Here is a 14480-nt window from a genome sequence, read left to right on the forward strand (position 1 = left end):
TGGCTGAATATCGAACAAAATTACTAAGTTAAAGCTGACAACCTGATGAAAGTTCTCCCTCTACCAAAATTACCACAAAATATTTTTGAATAGTAAAATACTTGTAAAAAGCTAAAGTCACCACCACAATAACCAGGACATTTTGAGGTGTGTCAGCTTCATAACAAATTAAAAAATCCACACAGTGTAATGTAATCCTATGTAGAATTATGAAAATATACTGGATAGAAAACAGTTCAAAATATTGCAAATGTACTTTAAAACTCAGGCAATTTTAAGAATTACAAATCAAAACAAAGGGTAAGTTAATTTATGAATACACAGATAATTGATATTGCCACAGCATAACGTGAGAAATGAGAAAGAATTAAAGGTAAAGGAAAAGATGCATTTTAACCTCCTTACTGCCATATAAACAAACAAACAAACAAATAAATAAAACAAAACACTATCACCAAACAACTTACTGCTGTACAAAGTAGTTTTGGGGGTTTTGATTTTATGCGATATCTAAATACACAATCTTCTTCACTAAAATGAGTAAAAGTTCCCCAAAATCAACAGGCTATACAAATCTGCATCACTGTCAAAGTATCTCAGTTGTCAGATTGAATTCCACTAGAGAGCTTTTGTCTTCAGAGGAGTCATGTCATTCCCAGTTTAATTTATTTTATACAGTTCATTGAACTAACATCATCACATACTCAGATTTTTTATTATACTCATTGCTGTTGTATCAATGTACAGAAAGAAACACTTAAGGCTACATGGGCACAAAACCTTGCAGCTAATGTAAAGGGAACAAAAAGCTGCAACTGTGCTGCAGCCTTCTGAAACTGAATCTACTTCAGTGGCACATGTTATTCTGGTCCAAATTAAGATAACTGCATGGTGCAGCAGAGAATGATAACAGCTTTTCTCTTTGGCTATCATTAAGCAGTTATTTTCAGATTTTTATCTTATACTTCCATACCATGGAGCAATTTGTACAGCTATAATATAAAAACCAGGGGCCCAGAGGCAATAGATAGATAGATAGATACTACTGCCAATCGTGTCTTTCAATGTTTCTTTGCTGAGGAGCCATACTGCTAGTGCAAATACAAAAAGATCATTTATAAATTAGAACAAACCTAAGAAGGTTGTTACGTTATCTGTGCTCTTTGCAGTGTTTACCTCCAAAACAAAGTTGGCGTGTGTATTATAACCAAGCAGCTCTGCTACTTTTGCCCTTAGTGGAAGCAATTGCTGAAGAATTTTGGTGTTCTCCTAAAAAAGAAAGCAGGCAAGTCTGTGAAGTGAAACCAGGAAATCTAATTATCAAACAATTACATAAATATCTGTAATCATTACAAATAGAAAACATATAAAATAAGACACTTAAAAACATAAATATTAAAAAAACCCATAAGCTTAGAGAGATTTTTGAAATTTTTCAAAGCACTTGATCACAAGTAGCTAGATAATCCAGCTCTTTAGTCAATCCGAGCCATTACATTCCCTACTATAATTAATCTATTTCAATTAATCAAAAGATATATCAGTTGTTTTAAGGATAACAAATCCTTGACTCTTGCAAAAATATTATTTCATTTATCAACCATTTAAATGTAAAAGATGACAGGGACACAGCTGACAAAATTCTTAATTGCTTGTTAGTGGTTAAGACATACTGCAAAGCTATTGTGCTAACATTCAAAGCTTATTTACTTGTTTGTCAGTGTTCTGACAATAGCAGCCAGAGAAAGGGATCTGAAAGACAAAAAGCCCCAGGCCCTGACCTAGATAGCGTAGAGGATCCCTGAGAAGCTGAAAACATAACTGTGTTATCTTGATTTCTAGAAAAACAAGATTTCTCAGGAAAAAAAGAAAAATAAATAAATCAAGGTATGTATAATGTACCAAGTTTGAAGTTGCCTCCCCTAGTTACAACAGCATACTCCTTTAAGTGTTCTGAATTACAGCTGTTGGTGTCATTTCAATTTCTGATCTTCACATTTCACAGCACTTCAAGTACAAAAGCACAAGTCTAACACTGTTCTCTAACGAGTGGTTGGTACAATTGCCGGCTGAAAGACACTTCTCTCTTTTCTAGCCTTTTAATTATTTTTGTACCTACTTAGGTGTGCTGCTCTCATCAGTATAAAATAAATTGTTTGTGAAATTATCTCTTCTTTCAACAAATTAAATTTCCAGATATATATTTAATTAAATGAATCTTTAAAAATAAATTAGTGGTTTTTTAACACATCATTAAATACCTCCTCAAGAAGCAGTGTATTAATTTCACATGTGATTACATTGCATAACTAGAACACTGAAATAATCACTGCCATCCTGCCATCCTGAAGAACGTGAAGGTCTAGAGAAGCCATATTCTGACTGTGCCATCTGTGAAGTAAGTGCAAGATACTACAGAACTCTGTAGAGAAAGTCATCGTTTTCTCAAAATGCCACATATATGAACGGCACCCACTGACATCTTAAGATGTATACATGTACATACATGTGAAGCAAGGAATTGCTGAAGATCATACTAACAGACTTTAATTTCACAGTATTAAACAATATACAGAGCTCAAATCTAACATCTGAATGTCCCTATTTCAATCCTGTTGTTACCTTGTAAAAAAAGGCAATAAACAATGTACCTCTTTGCATCTTGTGTTAAAGGCAGATTCCATTTTTCTCCTTGTTTCTGAAATGCAGCACTTCTTCATAACAGGAAAATAGTGAGGATATTTTAACGTTATTTTATATTTGTCCTCCTCAGTCTTCTCTAAACTCTTTATAAAGTCATCAGGCAGGCCTTCTACAGAACACAATTCAATAAAGAATATTTCCCAGAATTATCTACTCACCTCCTTTTTTTTTTCTTTTTTTCTTTTTTTTTTTGTTACATTATTGCATTTGCTGCTACCTAATTTGACATCAGGAGTTTAAACAGAAATACAGTTCTTCTGTCTGCTTAATACCATTAATGCTATTATTTCCTAATAAGCCAAATAAAATAAATTTTGAAACGCTTTAGTAGCGAGCAAAAGAGAAAAAATGTAAAGATACCAGATGAAAACAAATCATGATGTAAGAAAGTATCTTAATTTATTTTTTACGTTATGCTCTCCAGAAATGCATCTCCAAGTCTTCTGTTATGTGAAATACATTTAGGTTAGGTATAAGTAGGAAATTCTTTACTCAGAGGGTGATGACACACTGGAACAGGTTGTTCATAGAAAGTGTGGATGCCCCATCCCTGAAGGCATTCAATGCCAAGACGGATAGGACTCTGGGCAGCCTGATGTGGTGAGTGGCAACCCTTCTCACAGCAGTTGGAATGGGATGAGCCTTAAAGTCCTTTCCAACCCAAGCCTTGTATGATTGTATGACTTCTAGATCAATTTAAATGATTTCAGTGGCTTAAATATCTCGCATGACAGAAAATTTAGATAGTTGTAAAGAATGTAACACAGCTGGATTGCCTGATATTGGAGAACTGAGAAAAGAAGCAAAGATGAGTAATGTTACAGAAATAAAAAGGTAGGGCAGATATGCTAACTTTATGCAAGGTGTACAATTCAGTAAGCACAGGTCTACAAAGACATTTTAAACATCTGCAAGTTGTAATTCTAAACTCTAATTGGAGAAGAACTAAGAATGGAATACAGCTGGAATTTCATATTATCTAACCATCATTCAGTGGGCCAATAAAAGACTACCTGCAATACTGGAAGGCGAAGAAAAGGAAAAAGGCAAGTATAGTACTCACCAAGTTCTTCTTTGGAAAATACAAGAAACGTATTTTCTTCATTCAGGTTTTTGTTGAAGTCTATACACAGCTCACTTAATTGTTTCTTCATTTTCATTATTTCCTATATTGGGTATAAACTAAAATTAGTGGAGAAAAAAAAATCAACTGACAATTACTATCTTCCACATTAACAGTATTTAATTTTTTTCCAGTTAGGTTCTCTGCTAGCCTACAATGAATACTACTATTGGCTGAGTAACATATTGCAGGAAGTATCACGTCTCCCCTGTCCCTGAGCTCATTTTTACCCTTCTTTTGTCTCGAGTAATCTAGTTGCCAATGAGCCCAAGGCTCAGCCTAGTGCTCTAACAATTTCAGAAAATTAAAAAACATTTTTTGAACCAGAGTACAGGCAGAAAAGAGAATACCCACACAAGATAAAAGCATTCCAAATTCACTTTAAAATCCTCATGTACACCTATCTGAAATATGTTCTAATGTATTTTATAGCATGACTGCCCCTTACTGGCAAGTTCACATGAACACTGTAATCACAAGTAATGAAAATACCAAACAAACACGCAATTTGGCATAGAATAAAACTAGTGGAAATTTTACTTAAATATAGCTCAACTATTATCTACTTACAAAGTATTTAAAAACCCCGTTAGGATTGGTGGCCGTTTGGTAATGCAGATACACATGAAACAACATTGTCACTAACTTAAGTACGTGCACAAAGAATGATTTTTTCAGAAAAGACAGAAATCTATTTGAGAAGAGTAAATCTTGATGGTTACACAACTTCAGTTCAGAATTTAAAGAAAGTTATGTCAGTCTCTCAAACACTAACAAGTTTACTTCTGTGACTTTCAGAATTGAAAAGTGCTTTTACAGGCTTAATTTCTTCTCTAATGGGTTCAAGATTCTCAAAGCTCCTTTGAAGTCACCTGGAACTAAAATCTTGGAGTCATTTTACAATGATGGTTAATATCTGAAATTAAAATATCTATGTCTTCATAATAGTTACTACATATGTGCTTCTGAAGCTTGGGCTCACAATATTTTTGAGAAGCCATTGGTTATGAATCTAATTTGGACCAAAACAAAAAAAAGTCAAGCATACTACCTCTATCTACTGAGTAAGGAATCCAACAAATTAATTTTAAAAACTAATGATAATTAGAATTTAAAAGATGGACACAGAACTAAGAACAGTTAAGATTAGAGCAGTAATTAAGCAAGACCATAGGCACAAACACTTAATACACAAGAATGATACAATCTCTTCAACAAGTTTCTCTTTGATTTATAAACTAAGAACCATATTTACATGTTGTACTTCTTTAGGAAGATGGAGTCCATTCCTTTTTCCCACTTGAACTGATTTGTCTAGGTACCGCTTTGTTTCAGGCTTTACATTTTCAAGATTGCAGGTTTGCTGAAATGACAGTACAGCATAATTTAATTTACAATACAGTGACACACACACACACTAAGAATTTACAAGGGTCTGAACAGAATCACAGAATCGCTCAGGTTGGGAGTGACCTTAAAGATCATCCAGTCTCAACCCTTTCCTGGCAGGGTTGCCCTCCTACCAGCTCAGGCTGCCCAAGGCCCCATCCAACCTGGCCTTGAGCACCTCCAGGAATGGGGCACCACAGCTTCTCTGGGCAGCTGTGCCAGTGCCATACATTCCTCTGAGTAAAAAAGTTTCTTCCTAATATCTAATCTAATTCTACCCTCTTTCAGCTTAAAGCCATCAGTCCTTGTTGCACTGCTACACTCCCTGAAAAAGATTCCCTCCCATCTTTCTTATAGGCATCATAGAAACAATGCAATATCATGAATTATAGTATGAAGGATTTTCCAAAAAGTTATTCTTTATAACATTATTCTCATATTGATGTAGCATGAAATCTTCTTTTACTGAATACCTCAATCAGAAGCAGGAACAGAGACACATTCTGCATACACTTTTCCTAAGTAGCACATTTATATGCTGTCACAAAAGCTAACCCTTTTAGTTATGATTGCAGTATACTAAAGCTCCTTACGTAGATATAGCTTTTCTGTATATTATTAACTAGCAGAAATCAGTGCTATAAGGTAATATCATAGTTTAAAAATTGAAGGGATTAAAAATAATATTACTGATTAAAAAAAATCTTAAAAAGTAAGTGCTTCTAGCATTCACTGAAGGTCTTCAAATAGTATAAAAGTGAAGCTTATAGATCTTTCTGCTTTTGGTCAAAGCAATCCACAGCAACAAATAAAAAGGTACTTCTGTGTCTGGTTATACAGCTACAGAGATTCGTGAATGATCATTTTCTAAAGCACGCAATATTAAGAGACAAGACACTAGCTGTAACAGAACATGGACCAACATCATGAGGGTCTTCCTTCCAACTGATCAAAGCTAAACTACTTAATTCAGAAAATTGTGATTTTATCCTAAGTTGTAAATACTGCTATAAAATAGCATTTTACATTATAATTTTATCTTCCAGTAGCTAAAAAAGAACATTATAACAAGATGCAAGCTACAGCACTTGGTAAAAAGGACATATTCTATTTAAGTTCACCTCTAAAATTGGAAGGTGTTGGGATTAGTTATGACTTGTCTTAACAACAACCTAACCAGCTTACCTACATACAATTAATTCATAGCTAGCATATCTAAAAAAATAAGAACATTGAAACATGCAAATTTTATGAAAGAGTTATACAACTGTGTACAAGTGTCAACTAACAATCATCAGTTCAAATTAACTCTTTAATGATAAAAAATAAGAGGTAAGAACCCAATTGCATTCCAGGAGAAAATGAATAATACTGGCAACCCTGAAACAGATATTTTGCCAACTGCTATTTTAAAATAATTTACATGACAGCACATAAGCAATATCTCCTTCTGCTACACACGGTACAGACCTAAAAAGTAGTGTAAATTGGTTGTAGAATCATGTAAAAGATTAGAATGGTTAAGCTTTCCCTTTACACTGCGAAGAATCACAAGTCACAGAAGCATTATAACAGAACCACTAAATATTAATGCAATTGTACATTATATAATGTCTCCAGGGACATGGTTTCCCCTACAGCTGTGGGCAACCTGTTCCAGTGTGTTACCAATCTCACTGCAAATCCAACAGAAATCTATACTTATTTAGATTGAAACCATTTCACCTTGTCCTATTACAAGAAGCCTATATCCTCCCTTTCTGCAGTTTCCATTTAGATACTGAAAGACTGCCATCACTTCTCCCTGAAGCCTTCTTTTTTCCAGGCTGAACAGCCTCAGCTTTCTCAGACTATCCTTGTAGGAGAGGTTCCACCTCTTGGATCATTTCTGTGGCCCTCCTGTGGATGTGCTCTAGCATGTCCTTGTCTTTCATGTACTGAGGACTCCACATCTAGACACAATACCCTATGTGAGGCCTCACCAGGGCAGACAGAGAGGCAGGATCACCTTCCTTGCCCTGCTGACCATGCTCCTTTTGATGCAGCCCAGGATATGGCTGTCAGTTCATTAATGTTTATATTGTGCTAACTGTGCTGAAGGCTCAGAAACAATGATGAAAAAAAAGTGGAGCAGGCTACTCTCTGTAAAAATGAACTCCTATAGCAGTTAAGGACAGAGGATTCTGAAAAGTTTTGGTTAATAAGGCCTTGTGAAGGATTTCCCAGCCTCAATATCATGCATATATCAAAAATGGAACTGCCACACTACTGAAAATCTCTTGGGCCTGAACACAGCAGAGATTTAAGGAAGAAAGAGAGAACTCGCAAATACTAGTTTAATGTCCCTAAAGCCAGAGGATATTGGTGCCTACTACATAAAGCTAAACACGAGGAAGATAACTGGGGGAAAAAGGGAGTGAAAACTAAAGGAGTGTTCTACATTCTTCTCTTGGTGACTACATACCTCTCCATACACTTTCAAGATACCAATATTAAACAGCTTCCAGTATTTACTGTAGCCTTTGAGTAGTCTATCTGTATCATAGATGTGCTTAAGTCAAGGACAGTACACATTCAGAAAGACCTGTCAGGTCTTGAAGGACAAGCCATCGTGAGCAACAAGGAGCCAAGTGTTCTCTGCAGTCATCTCTGTAGTTCTGTCTGGTCAGGATGCTCTGTGCAGTTCACCGAACAGCCTTCGTAACAGAAGTGCTAATTTTGAGTATACTACACACATGAAATTTTTGAATTTCCCAGAAGTTTTTAAGTGGTGATTGTTGTTAATTTTGTACACCATCTCAAAGTTTTGAACAACCATGCTACTTCATTCTATGAGAAATAAGCAGAATAAGAAATAGAATAACTTAGAATATTGTGAACAAAAACTGCAGCAGCTGTTTACAACAAGCTGAGATTCCTGAATATGTGTGGGTGGAGAAGACTGGCAACATTCTTAAGCATGCCTGTGCTAGCCAACATGTGCAGATGTTGGGAATAAGAAAATTTTACATGATAGCTTCCCCACCAAATTCACTTTTATTGCAGGTTTCAAATGCCAAAATAAAAGTTTTCTAAAGAGTGAGTTCCAGGGCATATTTGACAACATAAACCTATGAAGAATGTTTCCCCTTATGTATGCAGAAAAGAAAAAGGCTACATTATTTTCATTTTTTAAGTTAAATACAAAAACTTTACAGATCTTCCACCATCAACAGTTCCTAAACAAAGCTGAACCAATGAAAGTTTAGTCATTAGTCAAAAGTCAATTGAGTGTGGCATATTTATTCATCTTTTAGTGGAGCAACTATATTATAAATAACATGCAAGAGCATGGGGCCTCACTTTCTTCACTGCATTTAAACTGTCCCCTGAATAGGATCATAAAAATTCCAATATGAATTATTATATCGGAACTATAACAGAACACAAGAGTGATGAAAAGCCTGATTTAGCCAAGGTATTTTGCTAGCTTCTTTAAGCTGATGAAAAGATTGCAGGAAAACATTCCTGTGTGTCAAAATCTCTTTTTGACCTGGAACTTGACTTCTTAACTAAGAGATTCCAACAGGATAAAGCATTAGTAGAAATTAAGAAGAACTTTGTACTGTTATTTGGAAATAATCAACTATCAGTCTGCCACTGTTGACAATTTCACAACTGCTCTGAAGAAAAAAGGTATTACTACTACTTTCGTGGTTGCTATGAAGTTGACACACGCTGAGATCTTAGTGCAGGTCACTACCCTACAGCGCTAACTGAACGCTAAAGATTCTTGCATGCTGCAGTTATGCCAAGTGCAATCTAAAAAACACTAATGGGAGATCTAAACAGAAATTGTAACTATTATATAAGTCAAATATTGCTGAAAGGAAAACAAAGCAAGCATTACATGAAAACGATGTTATGAAGAAGTTGAACTGAAAGTAATGAAGAGTTAATAATAGCAATCAGTTTCACTAGCTACTAACAGAAATACCTGTAAACTAATAACAGATGAATACACAAGTGTGGTAGGTTAGCCCTAGATCTATCTGTGTATACCATACACAGGAGTGAGAAAATTGCAGCAAAATAAAATATATCAAGCATTTAATTAATAGCAACTTATTCCAATAACTGACACCTCAACATAAGGCACTGTCTGTCAAAACATACCAGAATATACTCAAAATGATCCTCTTAAACACCTACACAAACATGTATATAACAATATCTAGTTAGAAGTAAACACTAGAACATATGCCTTGAAAATACAGAAAACAGTGCTACTGAAATGTACTTTACTATGGTGCTGCTAATACTCATACATACATTTCAACACTGCAAAAAGTACAGACAATTGCATAAGAAACAGGGCTCCAATGTACGAGACCTGCACCAAAAGTAATGCCTCCTGTTTTATTCTGTTAGTCATCATGTCAGAGGTAGGTGTTGGTGCTGTGGTAACAGAAGTTGAATCTTCCCACCAATATCATGTTACATTTTGTTGTCATGTGACAGATGGCAGCAGAGATGCATTTCATCAAGGAAGTGCAGATGAAGCAAAGCTGTGTCACTGAACTTCTCCATGCAGAAAAATTGGCATCCACTGACATTCACTGACACCTAGTGAACACTTATGGAGACCAAACAGTGGATGTGAGCGCAGTGTGGCAGTGGGTGGTGCACTTCAGCAGTGGTGACAGTGAGTTACCTCCACTGGTACAGATTTTTACGAGCACAGTATGAAGGCTCTTGCTCATCACCGGTGAAAATGCATAACTCATGGTGGTGAGTATACTGAAGAAGAGTGTTTTGTAGCTGAAAATTTGCTCTGTCAAATACTGCTACTGTGTGCTTCATACCTGTTGTAACAGGTTGTAATAAGAAATAAATAGCAGGTATTACTTTTGGAGCAACCTACATATTATTAGCATCACTGACAATTTTTAAATTAGCAGGGCTGAAAGGAAAGATTCACTTGGACCATGGACAAATGTATATGTCTCTTTTGGTTCACATTTGATGGCTTCCCTGCATTACCTCTAAATTACGTCTGGATATTAATATTAAATGTTACTAGATAGTTTTGAATAAACAGAAATGTTCTTCCTGTTTCAATAAAATATGACCCACAAAGTAAACAGTGCGGATGAAGAATACAAGGTTCATTTAAGGAGTGACAGGGATCTTGAAAAGCACTGTGCATATACACTTCTTTATTGTAATTTACCTGCAAATAAACAATCTTCTGAAACACATCTTCTCTCATGCTCATCTCCACATCAAAATTGGAAAGCTTTTTGTCAGCTTCTGTACTTGCTAAGCGTACCTCCTTGTCAGGTGAGACATGCTGGGGAAAATCCAACATGCTTCTTTCCACTGTTTAAATAAAAGGCAGCGAACACTTAGAAGGCTAGAAATATCATGGACAAAGAAACCTTCCCTCCCTCTTCTGATATTTATAGAAGATAAAAGAAACAAGTATCCAAAGCAACCAGATGCTTAAATTAGGCTTGAAGGACATGAGTTAACACAAAATTGAATGAGTCATGGGATAGAATTGCATAACATTATAACAAATAAACAGTTTACAAAAATAATCCATTACCTAAGACTAATTACCACCTTTGTACTTCTGTGAAGTCAACTGACGGTTGTATAAATAGGATACATGATTTTTGGAGGATATAACATTTGCAAGTAAAGACTGACAATGTTTCATAGCAGGCAGAGGCTTCCATACTAGTTTTTAAAGCGAAGTACTCCAAACCTTTCAAACATGCCCATCTGTCCTGAAGTTGTTTTTAAATTGGTACAAGAGAAGAGTGTCAAATCACTATCTTCATCTACATGTTTTAGAAAAACAATCCAGTAACAAAAAGATGTATATTCTGAACTTCTAGAGATTGTAAGCTACTGATATTTTTAGAATATTCTTTTGAGATTAAGTAAAACCTTACTTACTAAATAATACTTTATCTTTCTAAGGAATGGAAGTGCTAAATAGAAATGAATTGTTTTGACTAGCTGAATTAACTTAAGTCAATTATAATTTCATTCTCCTCTCTCAAAAGTCAATTATGCTTTCATTCTCCTCTCTCAAAAATGATGTTTTAGATTAATGATATCTTAACATGGTGTTGTAAAAACTCCATAAAATAGAGTAAATTTTATTTACTCTGAAGTTGTCTATAAAGCACGGAGATTACTCTCAGTACTTCAGAAACCTTCAGAATGCACAAACGGTCATACGGTTCCTCTTAAAAACCATTGAAAACTCTGTTTTCTCCTCTCCTGTTCTCAGACCACTGTGGTTCAAAACAACAAATTTAATTCTGGCATCTTCTAAGGATAATGTAAGGCCAGTTGTAATGTGCATCTCCTCAGTTCATGAACTCCAGTTACTGGGGGAATATTTTTCATGCATCCGAGAAAGGGATAAACGGGACTAAAAATCCAAGATCCTAGCCAAAATCATGCTGTGTTAATATATCATATGCCACGAGCTATTTCAGAAGTAAGTCCTGGTAATTTCACATACAGCTTTAATAAATGGCCTTGAAAGGTTAGATATGACTCAATTCAGCAATGGCAATGTAAAGAAGAAAGTACATCTCAGACAACACGTGACTTTCAGTGGCTCTGCTTAGAGGCTTATGGCCACTATTTTCTCAGTAAAACAGACTTGCCTTCTAATTTGATTTAAAGCACAGAGGTTTATGCATAGACAGAATGACTTAGAATATACCAAACACATTTATACAATTAAAACTGAATCTGTCCGGACTCTGTTTGGATGAAGATTAGTCAGTCTATCTGCCAGCATCAATTCCAGTCAATTCACTGGATGTAACCGAACTGTGAAGTTAAAGTAATGTGAAAGCAATAGGCTAATGTTATAACACAATCATTTGTGCTACAGGCTGTTCCTTTCTGGAAGATGAAGATTGATCTCCATGCTGGAGTGCCTGTTTTCAGCACTTCTCTTTCAACTGCAGGTTTTTTTTAGAGAATTTAAGAGAATTTGATATCTTATTACACAGGCTATTACAAACATGCAACCACTGTATTATAGGTTTTCCAAAACAAAGCCATATTTTTATTGTTCCACCTCCTCTGAGGATTATTAAGAAGTTATCTGAGTGACTTGTGTTTGACCATACACTGCATCCGTATATGGGAAGGTCTTGGTAATTTGTTCAGGATAGTCTAGACATGATCACAAGACCAATACCTCTACTGCACTGCTTCAAGTCCTCATAGGACATAATGTAAAAGTGTGTAGGTTTTTTTTATTGAAAAAGCATTCACAAAATTCCTCCATTCTCTTCCACTACCTTTTCTCCACTAGGAGTTTATTAGTCTTTCCATTGTTACTTTTGAGTTGCTCATCTCAGTCAAATTCTACAGCAACTGAGATAGGCACTGCTTATCAGGCTTGAAAATGCACTACTGAAAAAAAAAATATCACAGAAAGCGTACACTAACCTGCATATTCCACTTCTATATCTGCCAAAGCCCGTACGGTATTTTCATGTGTCACTTCTTCAATATTAAGCTTCCCAACAACATCATATACACGTTTTGTCTTCCTGATTAGTTCTTCTGTTCTTGTTCTAATTTGCTCTGGTGACAGGTCCCATCTCAAAAGGTTTCGGCCTGATGCTATGTACGAAGAAGCCTTGAGCTGGTTAGTGATTTCTGCTCCTAATGTCATTCCCAAAAAAAGCCGAGGCCCAATGGACCTGAAAGAAGGAAAAAAGATCTTTGCGTAAAGACTCCAGTTTGTGAGAAAGTTTATAGTAAATATTAAACAGGCAGGAGACCTTTAACAACCACAGAGTATTTTTATACCAGTAAGAACAGGGTCCTACTTAAAATCATGTGTTACTTGTCCATCAGGAGCATTCACAGCTGTTATTTTATTATTTAAAATTAATTTTAGGTAAGTCAGAGGTTTGTCTACACCCTTTTCCATACAGTGCCAAATATGAGACAGAGGCAAAAACTTTGATATTGAAAAAAATACACTGTTACTATTTAGTCTTCTTAGAAAAACAGAATTTCAGTTACTGAAACTTTACAGACAGTATTTACATTTTTCTGCAGTGATTTGCAAATTATGACGGATGAGAACTACAAATATGCATACAATAAGATAAAAAGCCACCCATGTCTGCTTGTGTTCACTGTAACTATTTCATATTTGTTTACATGTCTGCCATGTAAACAGCCATAGGAAGAAAACTTCTAGTTGTTACTTTGTTGAAAATTTGCTCCTAATTTTTGTAGTTCCGATATAAGTTGCTTCAGTCTAATGCCAGAAGAGGATGCAAGCTGACTGCAATTTACATACTATCAATCCTGATTTGTATACATCAAATATAATTCAGCATTAGTTAGTAGAACTATTCACATATGTAACTGATCATAGCTGTGCAGTGCAATTACTGGCTGACTTTTCAATAATTCTTATGATAATACTAAAAAGATATATCTTAAATCAATGAATCCAAATAAAAGTTATGGCTTTGGATATACTGGTTTCCACATTCCCATCTCCTTGGACTCAAAAAATTAACATCGGCTTTGCTGTATAAAGAAGTAGCCAGGCTTGGGCAGCTGACTGAAACTTGGTTAGCAAAAACCCGCAGTCCCAAAACATATCACAGTAATATCTCAGTTACATATAAATTATTTGCTGAAAAACATGACGAATTGATAGTAATTAAAAAACAGCTTGCACTCATGAAGTAGAATGCCACAGATTTTAGTATCTTAAGAGACCAATCCACACCTTCAGAAAAGTAACAGGGACCAGATCTCTGAGTTAGTAAGAACAGCTCTGAATGGCAGAAGCTTATTATCTGCCTTCCAATTTCATTCACATAATTTGAAAGCCAAAATAATATATTGCTATGGTAATAATGACAACTTTTGACTTTCAAACAAAACTAAAGAAATATAGGAAAACACAGATTGCTCATTACTGGAAAGGATGTTTTGTTTTGTTTTGTTTTTACACCGTTTATTATGAAAAACCTTTTTCTGTTAGTATCAGTCAATCGCCTACACTAATGTTATAGCAAAACAAGTCTGGCTGTGTACTTAGAAAGGTCTTGGCATAATACTGCAGAGAGCTTACATAAAAGAACAAGCAATTGTGGCCTGAAGGAAAAGCGAAGCAGATCAGCAAAGTGCTAGCAACCCAAGAAGAACCACATGCAGAGCTTCTGTTCGAAGGAAAGATTCCAAATAAAAGGTCTCACTGGCCTAAAAGAGG

At 35.4% G+C, this 14480-nt stretch overlaps 1 protein-coding gene across 2 annotated transcripts in view; it reads right to left on the minus strand.

Moving 5' to 3' along the window:
• NLN (neurolysin) overlaps positions 1-14480 on the minus strand; it is a 37480-nt gene that overhangs the window by 11498 nt on the left and 11502 nt on the right. For both annotated transcript variants that reach the window (XM_042825769.1, XM_042825770.1), the window contains exons 2-7: positions 12686-12942; positions 10428-10576; positions 5082-5189; positions 3767-3869; positions 2652-2812; positions 1134-1269 (exon numbers count right to left, since the gene is read on the minus strand). In XM_042825769.1, the coding sequence (XP_042681703.1) occupies positions 1134-1269; positions 2652-2812; positions 3767-3869; positions 5082-5189; positions 10428-10576; positions 12686-12942 (914 nt within the window). The remainder of the gene's footprint in view (positions 1-1133; positions 1270-2651; positions 2813-3766; positions 3870-5081; positions 5190-10427; positions 10577-12685; positions 12943-14480) is intronic.

Source organism: Centrocercus urophasianus, unplaced genomic scaffold, assembly GCF_019232065.1.
Source record: "Centrocercus urophasianus isolate 14NV4802_14NV808 unplaced genomic scaffold, USGS_Curo_1.0 seq_25, whole genome shotgun sequence".
In the NCBI taxonomy this organism is placed as follows: domain Eukaryota; kingdom Metazoa; phylum Chordata; class Aves; order Galliformes; family Phasianidae; genus Centrocercus; species Centrocercus urophasianus.